Below are 19,895 nucleotides of genomic sequence, written 5' to 3'. Positions count from 1 at the left end.
AATGAATCTAAGGAGCAGATCAGCAGAGAAACTGATACTGAATAGCAGAGACGGACTGGCCTGGCCATATTGCAGTTCTGGCAAATGCCAGATGGGCTGGTCCATCTTTAGCCCATCTTTAGATTTTTTTGGGCCGAATGACCATTATTTGGCTTATAATGGGGGCATCAAGGAAATTAATGGGCCTTATAATTTATTTTGCTGACATGGTTAGCTTGGTTGAAGAACGCATAGTGATGCCGAAACGTTGGTGTTTTTTTACCCAATAAATGACTGGGAGTTTATACATAGAGTGTTAGACTCTCTTTATTTGTTTTATGGTTAGCTTGGTTACCATGGAAAATGGTGTGTAAGCATGTTGCAGTAGATGTACCAAGAAATAGAGTTGAAACAGTTTCCTTGAAGAGACTTTGACCCACTTGTTTGTCCATCATACCTCAAATCTGATGCAATTACAACCATTCATGAAATGTATAGATCATTGTGTGGTTGCTTTGCTCTATAAATGGGAGCTAACATCTTAGGGTTGTAACCACAACTCAAGTTTCTCATAAACAGTTCGTTTTTTGTTTGTAGTAACTGTGAAATTACTAGGGATGATACATTGTGATTTACAGTATCCAGAAACTATTAAATCATTAATGTCTTCATACAGTTTGAGTCAGCACTCTACACATGAACTCCTTGCTCAAGCAACAAACATAAATGTAATTTTGTTATACACTGCAGGATTTCCCCAAAATTAGAATGAACTACTACATATGTTGAGTTGACATTGTACTCAACATTGTATTCAAATAGCACATAGTTTTAGCCATTTTGTTGTACAGGGATGTTTGAATTTTTATTCTGAAGAGTCAAAAAAGTATGTAAAAACTTTGCAAAAACAACAACATAATAAACTCAACGGCATGAACTGTGAATTCACATGATTTGTGTGAGTTCTTGTATGAAAACGTGTCATATTTTCCAATAGTCAGATAGGCTGTGTTGAAATTAATTACAGGGGACATTAAGTCAGAGAGCTTGATATTTCCCATATGTAATTAACATTCTCCACATGCCGAATGATCCATGTAAAAGGTTGGGTGAGAGGTTTTTTGTATTTTTTGGGTTATTCGTGTATTTAACAATAAATGGTACTCAACTATCTATCCATAACCCTAATACTAACCCCAATTGTAAACCTTACCATGACCACACACCTAACCCATAACCCTATTCTCAGCTTCCAGGCCTCAAATCCGAACTCTAACCCTAAACCCGAACTGTAATCTGAGTAAGCTGTTGCATATCATAATGCAGTTGAGAGTTTTTTGATAGTTCCAAATAAAGTGTGACCCAAATGGAGAGTCCCGTCCCACCCCAAAAAAAGGAACATGTGCATCTTCTTCCCTGTTTAGTATGAGCTATAGTAGGTCACCTCAAGTATGCCAATTTGAGACATTATCATTAACAGCACCGTTTATTTGGAGCCAAGCTTACTCACCATTTGACCATTTGACCAGGAAACGTGCGTGTGTGTCTGTGTGTGTTTTCTGACTAAGGTATGTACAGTGGAACTCTTTTGACATCATGCTTCTTGTGCTATTATCAGGAGCTTTTATGTAAATGTTGGCAAAGTAGATAGACAATGCTTTTATATATTTCACAAGGAAGACATACTAAAACACAAAATACCTGTAAGCCTTTTGAAATCTGTTAGACCTAAGGTAAAAATGAAATACTTACCATGTAACTGGAACATAAATATTTGAACATATTTGGTCAAACAATTTGTCAAGGCATGTGTTCCAAGCCTAGTGCACTCATACAGTACTGAATTCTGTTGAGAAGATGGTACTTTTTACGACCTATTTACTTGTCAGTTAAGAGTTACATTTTAGATTTAGGAATATATAAAATATAAAAATTGGCTGAGTAATCAACCTTTTCACATATCCATTTGAGTAATGAGATGGTATAGGTATGTTCTGTTCTGTTCTGTGTCTGTACTACACTGTCTAAATTGTCATGGTTACTGCAAACTCTTAGAGGTTTTTTTTGTCCTTTGGGAATGAGTGTGTGATGCTATCCAAAAAGGCATCTCTGTCTCGCCAATCACCCTCTGTAAAATTTTGTAATTTGAGTAAAATCTCTATTGCTATTGTACCTCTGTAATGATGGGCTGCATTTAAAGTGTTGGGTTCTGTCAAGGTGAGCATTGTTTATCATCAGTGACCAGGTGAAACTCTCTCTGTTCCAACCCTGCGCTAACACAACTTATTCAACTAATCAAGGTCTTGGTGAGTAGTTGATTTGTTAAAAACAATGTGTTAGGGCTGTGCTGGCGGAGAAAGGCCTGTAGACACAGTAGTTCCCCAAACCAGGGTTGGTGACCACTGAACTAGCACACTCCACCAAATCTCGCTCTGTACACTACACCACACTTCATGTTACATTTCTTATCCTATCTTATTAAAGAAATAAGCTGTCAAATGAATGAGAAACCTCATGGAACCTCAAACATTTACCCTCACATGAACAGCCACATGTCCAGTGCATGGTGGTTTCTCATAACGACCTACCTCCCAGACCAAAATCCATCCGCTAGACAGCTGTTTTATCAGTTGAGGGCTTACAACACCTTGACGACTCCTCGGCAACACCAGATAAACAAATAAAAGCCGGCTACCTCCTTCCTGCAGGTGTATGTCTTGGCACCATTCCCAAGATAACTGAGATGTGTTTTGAACATCTGAAGCTATGATTCTTCTCGTGTTTATTGTCATTTAGATACCATATACCCTTCTGGAGACCTTGGGCTTCTGTAAACAATTGAAGTTCACATGACCCCGTTTTTAATAATTATACCCTTCCTCCAAGGGGTGTGTTTTAGCACAAATTGATTGCAAAAGTATTGTTGAGTCAGTGTTGGGAAAGAAAATGAGAAGTAGACGACCGTCTTCATGTTCGTGTTAATCAGTCTTTCCCAAGGTTGGTTAGAAAAATAGGATCCAGTTCTCACAAGTCATTATTTCCCTCGGTTACATTCTTCCCCATGTAATTGACATTGACATAATATTACCGTATTGACATGCACTTGTCATCAAATTGTTGAATTGGAGTAAGCAGGAAAGTATGGAAAACCAGAAAATCTATTTAGCTTCTTCTGAATTACTATTCTGTTCACAATCTTAATAATGTCAGTGCAGAGGTCATCCTTAATAACACTGCTAGCCCCAGAATATGACTATCACTTCAACAGATACTTTGTGGAAGTGTCATTGGGAACCAAATAACCTCTCTCTCTGTAGAAATTAAAGTCACTCTTCAAATACCGTCCTTGTGGCTTACCAGCCACTGAACACTTGTGTCATGATGGGAGTATTATGTTGTTAGTTTGCTCCACCATGAATAGAAGGAAGCTTAGGGGTTCATGCGTGCGCTGGGTATTAACACTGGGATTAGCTGAGAGGCATCTGGGATACTCAAGGCTGTGAAGCACAAACAGACCGCTCCCTTTATTGTTGTGATGGGTACCTTGTTTGCCACAATTAATGGCTTCACTTCAATGCACTGTGCCTACAGAGGCAAGGTCTTGTTAGTTTGGAAAGGGGGCAGGGTTTGCTAAAAGATCCCCTGCTTGAGGACCATAACGATGTTGACGTTTGCTCTGTAAACCTCCATTTGTCTACTGTAGAGTCCAACCATAGACTTGCCATAGACAACCATAGACTCAAAGAAACTCTTGTTTTACAGAATTACATGGCTTTGTTAACCAATTGCATCACACCCATTGTAGCCATCCTTGTGACTGAATTCAACCTTCGTGTGAAATTCTGTATACAAACTAGTGACACTGACTCAGTTTTCTTTAATTGCTTCACACCTTTACTGACTATCTATGCTGAATTGACCCCAGATTGAGTACCTGCATTAGCTAAAGCAAACATTAGCTCATTGTCTGTATCCTTCCTCTTTTGCAGAATTCTGTCTAAGAAGGAAGTCATGGAAACATATGGCCACAGCATCCTGGTGCTAGTGTTCTACATCATCACCTTCCTGATTGGACTCCCTGCCAATGTTGTGGCTTTCTACACCTTCAGCAAGAAGGTGAGGCAGAAAGCCATGCCCATCAACATCCTGCTCCTCAACCTGACCATCTCGGACCTCCTCTTCCTGCTCTTCCTGCCCTTCAAGATCATAGAGGCGGCGGACTGCATGAAATGGAACATGCCCCAGTTCCTGTGTCCATTGACCAGCTTCGTCTTCTACACCACCATTTACAACAGCACCTTATTTCTGACCGCCATCAGTGTTGAACGCTACCTGGGGGTGGCCTTTCCCATCAAGTACAAACTCAAAAGACGGCCTTTGTATGCCACGGTGGCTAGCGTCTTCTTCTGGGCGATCTCCATGGCGCACATCAGTATCGTCTACATCATTCAATATTTAGACCATCCCAACACCACCTGGACAGTCCCTTTGAAAGGGAACGTGTGTTACAAGAATTTCACCCAAGAGCAGCTGCAGGTTCTGATACCTGTCCGTCTGGAGCTCTTCCTGGTTCTATTCTGTGTACCTTTCTTCATCTGCTGCTTCTGCTACATCAACTTCATCCGGATCCTCTCTCAGCTGCCCAGCATCAACCCCAAGAAACGTCAGCGGGCCATCGGCCTGTCTCTGGGGACCCTGCTAGTGTTCATTGTCTGCTTCGCACCCTTTAACCTGTCACACACAGTGGGCTTCGTCAACTGGAAGAGTCCCGATTGGCGGGTGGACGCGCTCTTGTCCAGTACCGTCAACGCCGGCCTGGACCCCATCATCTTCTACTTCTCCTCGTCGGCCCTCAGGGGTACCTTCCACCTCTTCCTGAAGAGCCTGGTGGAGAGGGTGCAGGGGTTGTGCTGCTGCCGTAAGGCTCTCTACTGCCACCTGTTGTTCTGCTCCAGAACTCAGAAGGAGAGCAAACCAAGCACCAATGACAGCTCCTTATAGAGAACATGTGTCAAACTCATTCTACAGAGGACCAAGTGTCTGTGGGTTGTCACTCCTCCCTTGTACTTGATTGATGAATTAAGGTCACTAATTAGTAAAGAAATCCCCTCACTTGGTTGTCTATGTCTTAAAAACCAAAGACCTGCAGACACTAGGCCCTCCATGAATTTAGTTTGACACCCCTGTTATAGTGTGTTGTCAAGCCATATGCTACACATGCTACATGCTAGCTACATAAGTAAGCTAAATGCTAGCCTGTTCAATGTATTTATTGCACTTAGGTTCTTATGGAAAAGACTGAGGAATATGCTATCTGTCTCTATAAGTAGCCTATACATGAATCAGTGGCGGTCGGTGCCATTTAGGATGAGGGAGGATTTTCTTTTTTTATGAGCATGGCCTTATTTCTATTACATCATATTAGAGGATTGTCATTCATATTCCATTCACACAGCCCAATGTAACATCGATAGGTTTAGGCTACTACATAATACTCAAATTTTACTTATACCCATCATGATGTTACCACAACCAAGCCTATGAATGAAAGTCTACAAATTTGTTCACAGGTTGAGAGAATTTTGAGTAATCAAGGTGACAGACAGTGACACATTCAATACCACCTTGCACACTCTTGCCTGCATCTAGCTGACCTAGGGTATAATCATTAATCCAACAGTTGCAAATGAGAGCTTCTATTGGACAAATTCAGGTATGTTTATCCCTTTTCATTCCGTTTGCAACAGAATCGGCGGAATGAATACGCCCCCGATCACATGCAAACAGTTCACTTTCATAGCAGCCATATAAAGACAGCATGATCACTTTGCTCGTTGTATATATAATTCCTTCTCGCAACTATCTACGCGCTCTCCTCCTCTGACCTTTTCCCTTCACTTGTGGACTTCAGTGCATAACACATCAGCTGTCAGACCAGGCAAAAAACCTTTCCAAGCCAAACCTTCATATCATAACTGCTAACCGCTACACACAGCCTTCATCATTGTCACCTCATAGTCAACATAGCAACTAGAACTAACGAGTTAGTAAACCTGCTACAATCATGCAGTACAGTCAGAAAGCAGTTTAATGTATAAGTGTTTAGAAACATATTCTATTCTTATTCATAATAAAAGTGACACCAAAATTAGACAATACATGATTTAACATTCATATCTATTGGGCAAACTAATCTGAAACACAACCAAAACAAACAGCAAATGTATCCAACAACGTTTGTAGAGTCACAAGCTTGATGTAATCATTGCACATGACCCCCTCTTTAGGACCATCTGGCAGAACGCCCAGAATATGTTCTATAAGTTAAGATAAGAGACGGCGCCAGTCACATTCATGAACCAAACATTAATGATGAATTAATTATGAATAATGAATAAGCTAAATCATGCAAATATTACCTGTCTGTGTAAGTACTGTATACAGTATAAGAGAACTAACGGGACTGCCCTGGGGGAGCTCACTTCAGACCGGTACTTTATGCATCTAAGTTTGACTGTGACCTCTCCAGCATGCTGTTAATAAACAATGATTCATTTAAGATTGACGTGTCCATGTGTTGAATTTCCATGACAATTGGCTTCCTTCTTTTCACCGTGTGATTTAGTTTAGTATTGTGGAGTAACTACAATGTTGTTGAGCCATCCTCACTTTTCTCCTATTACAGCCATTAAACTCTGTAATGGTTTTAAAGTCACCATTGGCCTCACAGTGAAATCCCTGAGCTGTTTCCATCCTCTCTGGCAAACTGTGTTATAAAGGACCAGTGGCGACCTGTCATTCAGGGCAGGTGGGGCATGCCTGTTTTGCATGTTATTTTGGCATTAATATGTGTCACATATCAGTTTGTAAACAATGTAAAAAAAAAAACAGTCTCTTTTTTGCTTTCTTGAGTAAGACAGCTCCAAAATACAGGTGGTTCAGCCTAGCTCAGGGCTTTCTGTGGTGGTGGGGCAGCCAGCGGAAAATACAGAGCGTAGGGGTTGGTAATGTTCTCTAGTTGTGCCGTAATTGGCTCAGTGTTCTGTCACTCATGGGGACACTACATCACTGCAAAATCTACAGGGAGAGCTAGAAAGTTCAAGCCCCTTTGGTGCTGCCATAGAGTTACATTAGAAGTGCACATCCAAGAAGGCTCAAGGTCATTGGCCACAGATAAAATGACGTCAAATCACGTTATATCTACCGTAGCTTTGATTGGACTGATCATGTCAACATCATACTTTCAAAATCTTAGCTAGCAAGCTAAACAAGCGGTCATCATCATGAATCAAGTTGACAATCTACTGGCAAATCCTTTTCAATCCTTGTCATATGATGATAAATTATAGATAAAATGTATCGGTGCTCATCGGCCATTGGACATAAACATTACACAACAAGTTGGAAATCGCAAATTCAACAATGAGTGGTTTGGAAGGAATCAGTTGCTAACTGCAAGCGTTGCAAAGTAATCACTAGCCTGGTATTCGGTGGAAAGGGGGTGTGGTCCAAGTCTGGGTTTAAGGATTTATTTTCCTAGCTTAAAAGGATAAACATTCACATAAAACACCATGGGCCAGAAAAGGTTGAATATATTGGCCATGCTGTCATTCCAGCATGACTTCTGCCGTGTTCAAAACAACTGGAAACTTGGAAGTGGGACATTTCAGACTTCAGTGAGTTCAAGACAACTGGGAACTGAGAAAAAAACGAGCTCCCATTGGGAAAATACGTTTTGAACGGTCATCCAACTCGGAATTCCAAGTCGGAAACTCTGGCCACTTTCTAGAGGTCCGACCTGAAAATCACTGATATCATGATTTGACCTTGTTTTTTTCCCAGTTGTCTTGAAAGCACCATAAATCCAGAGAATGACACTTTGATGACAAGGTTTGATGACAAAATCTGCCCACAAGAAGGACCGCCGCACCACCTTCCTGTTCAAGTGAACACAGCACAACAAGGTGAGTCCAAAAATGTTTTGTATTCTGCTGCATAAATGATGTAATATGCCTGGGAGATATGTATACTGTAGCTAAGAAAGTAATACTGTGTATGTTGTGTAGTAAGCTGTTAGTAGCCCATGTGCCTCACCGTAATAATTTGGTGCCTTTCCCCCTCACAACTGTTCTGACTTGGTGGTGCACATGTAGCCTATAGCCTGTTTTAAAGAAATGTAATCATCAAATATTGTAAGAGCTTTCATTGTCTGCTTATATGCCCCCTTTATTTATCCTACGGTTCTGACTTGGTGTGCAGGCAGAATACTGTAAGAACGGCCCATGTTCTGAATTCTGTCGCTGTACATTTCAAAAGTGCTGAACAAATAGTTATATTGACTACGTCCGTCCTAGCTCGCTCGTTAATGTCTTAATCGAAATTACGGATTGCCTCTTAACCGCTCATCGTTCCCTTATGCCATAGTTTGTACATCTCAATTGTCATTAGAAACCACATTTGTTTAAGCAAGTCAGCCATATTAGCTATGTTTTTTTAAAAGGCTGGACTGGACCCCGGTGGCGCGGACTGCTCTGGCTCCGGAGTGGAGCCGCTTACCGGAGCTGGACTTCGCACCGGTGGAGCGGACTGCTCTGGCTCCGGAGTGGAGCCGCTGACCGGAGCTGGACTTGACCCCGGTGGAGCGGACTGCTCTGGCTCCGGAGTGGAGCAGCTGACCGGAACTGGATTAGGCACTGGTGGAACGGACTACTCTGGCTCCGGAGTGGAGCCGCTGACCAGAGCTGGACTAGACCCCGGTGGAGCGGACTGCTCTGGCTCTGGAGTGGAGCAGCTGACCGGAACTGGATCAGGCACCGGTGGAGCGGACTGCTCTGGCTCCGGAGTGGAGCAGCTGACCGGTGCCGGATCAGGCACACGCACCACTGTGCCGGGCCATGCCGGACTAGACACACGCACCACTGTCTGGTGCGAGGAGCAGGCACGGGCCGGACCGGACTAGGAACACATACCACTGGCTTGGTGCGAGGAGCAGGAACGGGCCGGGCCGGACTGGCGACACACACCACTGGCTTGGTGCGAGGAGCAGGAACGGGCTGGGCCGGACTTGCGACACGCACCACTGGCTTGGTGTGAGGAGCAGGAACGGGCCGGGCCGGACTGGCGACACGCACCACTGGCTTGGTGCGAGGAGCAGGAACAGGCCAGGCCGGACTGGGAACACGCACCACTGGCTTAGTGCGAGCAGCAGGAACAGGCCAGGCCGGACTGGCGACACGCACCACTGGCTTGGTGCGAGGAGCAGGATCAGGCCGGGCCGGACTGGGAACACGCACCACTGCCTTGGTGCGAGGAGCAGGCCGTACCGGGCTGGCGACATGCAACACTGGCATGGTGCGGGGAGCAGGAACGGGCCGTACTGGGCTGGCGACACGCACCACTGGCTTGGTGTGGGGAGCAGGCACAGGCCGGGCCGGACAGGCGACACGCACCACTGGCTTGGTGCGAGGAGCAGGAACAGGCTGGGCCGGACTGGGAACACGCACCACTTTCTTGGTGCGAGGAGCAAGAACAGGCCGGGCCGGACTGGCGACACGCACCAATGGCTTGGTGCGAGGAGCAGGAACAGGCCGGGCCGGACTGGGAACAGGCACCACTGGCTTGGTGCGAGGAGCAGGAACGGGCCGTACCGGGCTGGCGACACGCACCACTGGCTTGGTGCGGGGAGCAGGAACGAGCCGTACCGTGCTGGCGACACGCACCACTGGCTTGGTGTGGGGAGCAGGCACAGGCCGGGCCGGACAGGCGACACGCACCACTGGCTTGGTGCGAGGAGCAGGAACAGGCTGGGCCGGACTGGGAACACGCACCACTTTCTTGGTGCGAGGAGCAAGAACAGGCCGGGCCGGACTGGCGACACGCACCAATGGCTTGGTGCGAGGAGCAGGAACAGGCCGGGCCGGACTGGGAACAGGCACCACTGGCTTGGTGCGAGGAGCAGGAACGGGCCGTACCGGGCTGGCGACACGCACCACTGGCTTGGTGCGGGGAGCAGGAACGGGCCGTACCGGACTGTGGAGGCGGACTGGAGGTCTGGAACGGAGAGCTGGCACAACCCGTCCTGGCTGGATGCCTACTTCCACACAGTACGTGTGAGGCATTAGCACAGGACGCACTGGGCTGTGCACGCGCACTGGCGATACAGTACGTAGAGCCGGCGCAGGATATGCGGGACCGAGGAGGCGTACTGGAGACCAGGAGCGTTGAGCCGGCACATCCCGTCCTGGCTGGATGCCCATTTTCGCACAGCACGTGCGTGGTACTTGCACAGGACGTACAGGACTGTGCCGCGCACTGGTGACACAGTACGTAGCTCCGCATAACACGGAGCCTGCCCAGTCACACGCTTCCTGGCGTGAGCACGGGGAGTTGGCTCTGCTCTGAAACTAGGCTCCGCCAACCACCCCCTGTGCCCCCCCCCAAAATGTTATTGGGGCTGCTTCTCGGGCTTCCTCCTCGACCGGCGTCCTCTGTGTTGCCGTTGCTCCTCTCCTGCCTGGGCATCTACCTTCGCCCATGGTCCTTTCCCCGCAAATATCTCCTCCCACGACCACATCTTCCCCACCTGTGTCCAGGGTGTTCGGTCCTCCTGGGCACGCTGCTTAGTCCGTGTTTGGTGGGATCTTCTGTCTTGTTCGTTTAAGGACGGGTCAGACCAAGGCGCAGCGTGATATGCATACATGTTTATTTACAACGAATAAACACACGACAAAACAACAAACCAAACGAAACGTGAAGTCCAAAGGCTGAACACAAAACTAGCCTAAACACAGAACAAGATCCCACAACTAACTAGTGCCAATAGGCTGCCTAAGTATGATCCCCAATCAGAGACAACGAGCAACAGCTGTCTCTGATTGGGAATCACACCCGGCCAAACATAGACATACAATCCCTAGACTGAAACATAGAAATACTAACATAGAACATTCACACCCTGACTCATCATATAAGAGTCCCCTGAGTCAGTGCGTGACAGGGTGTGAATACTTTCTGAAGGCAGTGTACTATATGTGCACTTTGCTCTGATGTCTTTGAGAAGTGAAAAAAACTCTGAGAAGTAATCTTCTAGCTAAATCAGAATCAATGATTGCAGTAAATTCTAAGGAGGCAGGTCAAAAGGTCAGCATACAATCCACAATTGACTCACTGTTTGAAAACAATAAGCCCTATAATGTGAAGTGTTTAAAATAATCTGCTCACTTGAATAGTGTATCGCACCAATTAACATAACATAATCTCACTTCAAAAGGTTGACTTTTGGTGTACTTTATAAGAGTCTACAAATAGGAAAGAGGAGAAAAGCTTTCATTTCAATTGTCAATGTTTTTTTCATGATCGTCTTCTTTAGTTTAGGACCAAATCTGGGTTGAAACCAGTTGCTCTCACCTGTGTACTTACTATACATTATCTACAAATGACTTTTGATATTGAGCACCTTTCCTCTATTGGCAACCTGATTGGGTACTTTTCCTGTATTTGCAACCAGATCCGGTAACAACATCATTCACCTTCCATAATAATGATACAAGTGTCTTTTTGTGTCTGCCTTTTTGTTAAGAAATGTCCCACCACCAATAATGCTGACAAACACGATAAACAAGTAGGAGAACTAAATAAATATTTTGACCATATTTGTCAGTATGAGTGGGTATTATTCTGTTGCGGGATTTTCCACTGCGGTTAGCCTACAGAATTAAAGAATGAACTCGCACCACCACAGTCAATGTTTAGTTAGTCATACTGCTGTAGGATGCGTATAATGGACGTGAGTCACTTTTCTCCCTCATGCACTGTTTTCTTCCTCCTCCTCTCTTTCTCCCTTAATCAAGAGGCCGGCACAGTCAAGGCCAGATAACAGTCTACATCTATTAACCAACAGAGCAGACAAGCCGGTTCCTCAAAGCCCTTAGCCCTAAGACCATCCAGCTTCTATCGCAGGACAGTGTTACTACGGAAACCATGTTTGGAGAGCGCTGGAGATAGCAGCGGTTTCTATCTGATTATTTGACCTTACAGGATATCCACGGTGGAATGAGGTAAGATTTTTTCTCTATTTCTATTTTGCTACTTCAAAAAGGTTATTTAATCTACAATAAATTCAAGTCAAATTCGTTTTTTCGTCATATACACATGATATACTGTAGGCCTACATGGAGTACACAGTGCAATGAAATGCTTACTTGCATGTTCACCTCTCGACAATGCAACAACATAAATAAATAGACATTGTGCAGTAATAATAAATAGTATTCCAGTAGCAGCAGTCATCGAGTGTGTGTGTGTGTGTGTTTGAGTGTGTGTGTGTGCGCGTGTGCGTAGCCGTGGGAAGTAGTTTAGGGATAGGGGTGCTGAGATTTCTTTTGTAAAAAAATGTATTACGATTTTTCAGGGCGTGCTGCAGCACCTACTTCCCACGGCTATGTATGTGTTTGAGTTTGAGCTTATGTATAAGCATGTGTGGTAAGGTGCAGAGAGTCAGTGCAAGAGACTGTTTGTGTTCCAGCGGTCAGTCCCGGTCACAGTGGGACGAAATACTGTAGCTATCTATGGTAGAAAAAGTACAAAACAATGTCAAGAGTTGGCAAAGAGATCAGCGAGTTCTTTGACTTGCTGGCAATCCTCCACTGTCATCATGTCTGCCAGTAAAAGTGTGAGTGAGGAATTCCCCACACGTACAGTATATTAGTCAGTCATTGGTCAATACAAGGAATTAATGTTCGTTTAACTTTCTCCTACGGTCATGCCTTACCTACATACCTTATTATACTGACTTTGATTTGATGCTGGAAGTACATGGAGGGTAAGATAATAAGATATCTTAGTATTAGTTTTTCTTAGCTCAGTTCAGTGCGGACACACTATGATAACTCTCTTGAATGCTTGACCTGAGTAGTGACAACCTCACGGCACAAGGCTGGTGAACAAGACTATAGGGCTACTCTGTCCCTGGTTGTGGTAGAATGAGTTAAAGCTTTTTCTTAATTGTGAGGTGTTGTGTTTATGACTTCCCTTTGATGATGTCAGAGATTGTTTAATCCATTGTTGACCTATTGGAGATGTTTAAGAACAGGAAATTAAAAGACTGTTTGTACTAACTAGAATAATGAATGGTAGCAGCTAGGACCACGCATTGCCCGTTTGTGGACATAAGCGCCAATATCTTTACAAGCTGTCCCGTGTTTGTGTGTATAAGAAGAACAGGTGTCCATCCAATGATAAGACAATATTATAACGACGACACAGGAAGCAACAATGCAGTGTTGAGACAGTTTGTATACAGAACCATGTGCCAGACACACACATCCTGAGTCATCACATTACACAAAACCCAGATGCTCATAAAATCAAAAGGTTTACAGTCAGTTCCCAACAGACACTGACCATATTGCCTTTCCGAGTGTTTGGTTTTATTGTAGTTATTTTGCATAAAATTCACAATAATCTGAACTCTATCTCATCTGCTAGTATTGTATTGTCATGATTGAGCACACAGATGTTCTGTTTCAATTACACCCTTCACTTGGCATACTTAAAAGGGGTAAGTAGTGAGTACCAAAAGGCAGAAACCGTAATGCGCCGTGTTGTAATCTCCTTCTATCCTCTCTTGTCAGCAGACCCTTGAAGAGATGATGAGTTGGTTTTATTGTCTGGGACAGGAAAACCACGCTGTCTAACCGGGTTTGTTCCAGGCTGTTGACCCAAAAAGCAGCCTTCGCCTCTGAAGCCTCAGACTGTCTGACAGATCAAGCCCCTTGCGCTGCAACGCTTTCATCCCCCCCAGACTGCACTGAGATGATGTGACAGATCTTGCTCCCCGTGCCTTCCAGTGACTGTACCCACCGCCGAGGCCACCATGCAGGAGTGCCACACTGCGTTGTGTCTGTCCGTCTACCTCATCACCTTTTTGACGGGCCTCCCGGCCAACGCTGTGGCCTTCTACACCTTCAGCAAGAAGGTGAGGCAGAAAGCCAAGCCCATTGACATCCTGCTCCTCAACCTGACCATCTCGGACCTCCTCTTCCTGCTCTTCCTGCCCTTCAAGATGCAGGAAGTCACGGACGATATGACCTGGAGTCTACCCTACATCCTCTGTCCTTTATCTGGCTTCTTCTTCTACATGACCATCTACGTCAGCACCTTATTCCTGACAGCGGTCAGTGTGGAGCGCTACCTGGGCGTGGCCTTCCCCATCCAGCACACGTTGAAGCGCCGGCCCCTGTACGCCGTGTTGGCCAGTGTATTTATCTGGGCCTTCTCCATCCTCCACCTGAGCATCGTCGTCATCATGCCCTACTACAACCCACCGCAAGACTCCCTCAGTTCCACAACCAACTCTTCCAACGTCTACGAATTCACCAATGTCTCCAACACGCCTCTTGGTGACGGCGACAACATTGTGTCTTCCAGGAATGTGTGCTATGAGGACTTCAGCGAGAAGCAACTGGCGATCCTCCTGCCTGTGCGTCTGGAGCTCTGCCTGGTTCTTTTCTGTGTACCTTTCCTCATTTGCAGCTTCTGCTACATCAACTTCATCCGCATCCTCTCCGGCCTGCCCCACATCGGGCGCCGAAGACGCCTCCGTGCTATCGGCCTGGCTCTGGGGACACTGCTGGTGTTTGCCTTCTGCTTTGGCCCCTACAACGTCTCCCATATCGTGGGCTTCATAACCAGGAAGAACCCAGACTGGAGGGACATGGCCTTGCTCTGCAGCACCTTCAACGCCTGCATGGACCCCTTCATCTTCTACTTCTCCTCTTCGGCCGTCAGAGGGACCCTAGGGAGTATGCTGCAGGGGGCCAGAATCAGGCTGGCCAAGTGTGTGTTCTGTGGCTGTCACATCCACTGGTCCCCTCGGAAGGGAATGAGTGAGCCTCAGAAAGATAAGGGACCCAAACAAGTGGAGATGAATGCTATCTGAAGCTAATTGAATAGGGCCTGTATTAACTGAAATGAGATGTTGTGCTCCTCATGCCTAGAGGCAGGATATGAGTGCTCTGATGTTTATGTTTTTACATGTGAGACGGGAGAGACTGTCATTTACTGTATCTGCGTCTCTGTTTGATCATTGGCGGGCAAACTTCCTTCATAGATTAGAGACAGGATATGGCAGATACGGAGCCTGCCTTCCTCCTGAGAGACACAAAACAAGGGCTCACAATAGGGAGTTACTGTCTTGCTGCAGTTAGCTGTAATCAAGTGCATCATTACCAATTATGTATTATAAGTACACACCTACTGTGACAGTGCATGAAAGAAGTTTGAGAGTTAATTTGTTGTATTGGGTTGCCTGACAAGATAGGCAAACAGAACAGAAAATGATAATTGATTAAGGTCAAATGTTTTTGTTCAACATTGTTGAAAATTGTATTTCACAAGGTTGAAACCCGTTTACACAACTGGGAGCAGTTATGGTGATCTCAATTGTAGAGAACAACGACTCTAACATCTGAGAGAGACATCAGAACAACATCTCTCAGCACTGAGAGATGAGCACCACAAACAAGTGTCACAGTATGATTGCATATGGTTGAAAAGGAACGATGATACAGTATGCGCTGTGTGTGCTAGCTATTCAACTGAATTTGAGCACTGAGCAGAGTTGGTGTGTGTGTGTGTGTGTGTGTGTGTGTGTGTGTGTGTGTGTGTGTGTGTGTGTGTGTGTGTGTGTGTGTGTGTGTGTGTGTATGCATGAGCACACATGCGTAAATGAGGGATTTTGTGTGTATGTGTGATTCATTGTGTCCATAGATTACTATTATTGGCTTCGTGAAATGAATGTGGACTCACTGTCCCATTTTGTATACAGCTCTAACGTGGGACCGTCATTGTTTGATTGTGGGACCAAATAAAGATATTTATGTTGAAATAAAACCATGTTCATTTTGTGAATTACAGGAACAAAAACACTATAATAGTTCAACAGCATTGAATTGGTAACACAATTACAAGCAAAAAGGTTGGCAATGGAATACTTTAACAGAATCAGGTTGTTGTGGCTCTTTGGTTCTAGCTACTGTTTTGGAGTCATAACATGTTTAACATGATGACCATGCCTTCAGACATAATTCCTCATACAGTGTAACTCATGATAATTGATGAGCCTCTCAAATATTTACACAGAGACTATTTTCTCTGATTACGTATCATGGGTGGTGCATGTATACTATACAGCACGCTGCTGTACAGTACCTGTAACACGTGCAAGGAAAGCCCACACCACCAACATAAACCCATATAATCAATACTTTCATACCAGGAAGTGCCTTGACTTTTTAAAATCTGGTTATTCAATAATTATGCTCCAACAGAGGTTGAGTTGATTATTGCATATATCTATTTGACAGCCACACCATCCATGAGACATTCATTTTGACAGTAGAGTACAGTATGACTAATAAAAGCATTCAGAAGCACAGTAGCACTTGACACAATTGCAAAATGGCAGAAGAAGGATTCCCTTCAACATGCAATATAGACCTAAAGTTTCACATAGCATCAGTGTTGCATCATGATTGGGGGATGTTACAGAATGTGTGAGCAGGGGAGAATATACATCAAGGGGGAAAAGTGAGAGAGAGTAGAGTTAGTTTTTAAAACAGTGCTGTGGCATGTGCTTATAGATAAAACTCCTGGTCCCCAAAGAAAGTCCCTCAGTAAAAACCCAGCATACTCATTGTCCTAAAAAGTGTGCCATCTGATCAGGAAATGTACCATGCAATAAAGATCAGTATAGAAGCTGTTGTGGGTAGCCTATTAATTAAGGAAGTGATTTAGCAGAAAATCGGATGCTCTTGGTGTGTTCAGATCCTTTGTTTTCTCCCTTTATTTGCTGGAAAACATTAATTTGGACAAATATGGATTGTGTGTTAGTGTTGACTTTTTCTCACAATGTTGGATAGCTAAACAGATGTGGGTGTATGCATGCGTGTGTGTGTGTGTGTGTGTGTACTTACCGTACATAGGACACAAGGTCTTTTTTTTCACACAAAATTGTCAGTGCTGTGGAGACAAAGATGATATCTAAAACAACTCAATTGACTGATGCTCAAGACATACAATTATTTCCATGACTCCATTTCCCATGATCCTTGTGAGATCTTGTGAGTGTGACCATACAGCACTTACCTGCAATGGAAAACACCACAGTCACTCCACAGAGGACACAGATCTTAAGGATATTCAAGCATCCAATCACCTCATTGGGGGCTGCGTCTGTAAGCGTAGACAAAAAGGCAATGCAAACTTAACCTAGGGTTAAGGTATACAGTTATGGACCTCACACAATGATGACAGACCTGAGGGTGAATTCAATTTGCAGTCGTTAAATGCCCATGATTGACTGAAGCTGTGTGTAGTGGAAGCACAGCTGTATAAAATTTGATAAGGAAAACCTTATCAAATTTGCCATGCAAGCTGTTGGCTGTGAATAGATATTTGAGCCATATGAGAAATAGCCTAGTGAAATATACAGCCTCTCAGTAGTGTTAACTAAAGCTCACCCCAGGAGAAGGAGGCAGACAGGGATGAGTCCAGTGCAGGGTGATCCTGCACACTACAGGTGTAGGAGACCCCAGCATCCACAGACCCCCGCTGGGGGAGGGACAGCACACTGATTACGTACACTTCCTTTCTGGAGCTGTCCGTCACCTGGAAACACTCTCCCATCCAATTAGGAGTTGAGAGCTTCGGAATCAGGCTGTGTGATTGGTTGATTTGAGGGTGGGCAGGGTGAATGGTGCAGTTGCTGCCAACAAAGCGGTGGAGGCTATCTTCTCCACTCTGGTGGGTCCAGGTTAGGGTGAGGTGGTGTGGGTGGAACCCACCAGTGACACAGAGGAGAGCCCACTGGTCAGTCTGGGGGTCCGAGGGGACCTGGAGGAGGAGTTGGGGCACAGAGGGGGGTGCTAGTAGGGGCAGGAGGAGAAATGGGAAGCAGGTGATGCAATACCATCTATCTTATTACATTTTGTCATCATTTAGCAGATGCTCTTATCCAGAGCAATTTACAGGAGCAATTAGGATTAAGTGCCTTTCTCAAGGGCACAAAGACAGATTTTTCACCTAGTAAGCTCGGGGATTCAAACCAGCAACCTTTCGGTTACTGGCCCAACGCTCTTAACCACTAGGCTACCTGCCGCTCATTAGAAATATGTCAGATTGTTAACATTTATCCATAGTAGTTATACTGTATGTTATATTTCACTATTTTGACATATTCTATTCAGACCATGTTGGTAATACAGTTGTGGCAAAATGACACAGTCATGGTTCTGTAAATGGTGCAGGACTCTGTAACGTGCACCCCACTGGAGAAACGCTGGGAGGAACCTTCTCTTTCGCATGAGGGGTTTGCACATAATAATTTCACGATGCCTCTTTGCCTTGTTCTGTGGTGAGTTTCAATTCCCTGCAAAGATCAATAGAATCCACAATGCATTGTGCCGGGGTGATTGTATCTGGATCTGTCACGAAACCACTCAGGCAAAAAGTGGCTAGAATTTTTATAGATTTGAGCTTGGTTAGGCCTTTTTATGGTGATGCATAGCCCACTGGTTTAAATGTAATTGTCTCCCTGCTAACCATTTGGGTTCAAACAAATGCTCAAAGGATACAAATGAGAGACAATTACAACAATGACAACAACAACAACAATACCTACAAAGACAGAAATAATGATGAGAAACTCTAATGAGTTACAAGAAGACATTCCAAGAATAAAGGCGGATGCATTTATTTCTTATCAGAGCTAGTTCTTAGCCTGGCCCCAGATTCTTTTTAATGCTTAATCCTATGGTCATTATAATAATAATAATAATAATAATAATAATAATAATAATAATAATAATAATAATAATATGGCATTTAGCAGACGCTTTTATCCAAAGCGACTTACAGTCATCATGCCAAGAAATGGCCTTATGAGTTGTCAAGGTAGCACAAACAGATTTGGGACCAGGCTAATTTGTTTCTGTCTTACCCAGGACAATGAGCTTTGTGCCGTTCCCTCGCTCTGGATCTCTGTGTAGGACGTTGACCTCGCAGTAATACACACCGGCATCCTCCACGGACACCTCGGTTATCACCAGGGACGTCTGCCCCGCTGAATCTGGGATGGGGACCTTCTCGGCCCCCTCCATCTTGAACCAGTCCACCCCGTAGGACGTGGCCTCGAAACGACAGTACAGGTTGGCACTCTGACCCCGCATTACAGTGAAAGAAGGGGGCCACTGCCTCACCTTTAACCCCTCTGCTGTTACCATCCTTAACGGGGCTGAGTGAGGACACAACCAGTGAATGCTTCTTCATCAAGGTAAGACAGAATATTTAATATGACAAAAAAAACAGCAAGACCTTCAGTTCAAAGGCATTTGCCCCAAATCTTTCCTCAGGCTACTCATACAGTTCCAATGATGTTGAGGTGTATTTGGAGATGATCATAGTTTTTTATTAAAGTGAAAATTAGTGAGTTGGAGTGACTTTCTCCATGACTAATGAGTTTTACTCCTCTTATCTTGACAAACAAACAACTTATGACTCTATCCACATCTGAAAATAATTAGATCATTAGTGTTGTCAACAGTAGTCTTGTTATTGCAAGACTTGAAGCCAAAACAGAAAGACTTGAAGCCAAAACAGAAGGCAGAATTTATGTAATTAGGTAAATGTATATGTACTGTAATATCCTTAGGGACATTGTATAACACATTAATTATTACGGTGAATATGCTGAAAAGAATGCTATGCTCTATGTTCGTAATCATAAATACAGAAAAAATATATTTATTTGTGAGAATATTGGTAGCCTAGTATGATTGGAAGATACTAACCTGGTATTGGGCCTGCTATCAACAGAAGCACACACAGGTCCAGGATATTTGTCATGCTTTTGTTTCTCC

At 44.5% G+C, this 19,895-nt stretch overlaps 2 protein-coding genes across 2 annotated transcripts; both read left to right on the top strand.

Annotated features, from left to right (window-relative positions):
- Positions 1-3,990: 3,990 nt before the first annotated feature.
- Positions 3,991-5,016, top strand: LOC121585455 (free fatty acid receptor 2-like). Its single transcript, XM_041901796.1, has one exon. The coding sequence runs from the start codon at positions 3,991-3,993 to the stop codon at positions 4,978-4,980; it is 990 nt and encodes a 329-aa protein (XP_041757730.1). The 3' UTR covers positions 4,981-5,016.
- Positions 5,017-13,642: 8,626 nt separating this feature from the next.
- Positions 13,643-15,798, top strand: LOC121585456 (free fatty acid receptor 2-like). The gene has a single exon (XM_041901797.2). The coding sequence runs from the start codon at positions 13,853-13,855 to the stop codon at positions 14,915-14,917; it is 1,065 nt and encodes a 354-aa protein (XP_041757731.1). The 5' UTR covers positions 13,643-13,852; the 3' UTR covers positions 14,918-15,798.
- Positions 15,799-19,895: the final 4,097 nt, after the last annotated feature.

The sequence above is a fragment of the Coregonus clupeaformis genome, chromosome 17, assembly GCF_020615455.1.
Source record: "Coregonus clupeaformis isolate EN_2021a chromosome 17, ASM2061545v1, whole genome shotgun sequence".
Lineage (NCBI taxonomy): Eukaryota > Metazoa > Chordata > Actinopteri > Salmoniformes > Salmonidae > Coregonus > Coregonus clupeaformis.
This window is presented reverse-complemented; position numbering and strand designations above follow the sequence as displayed.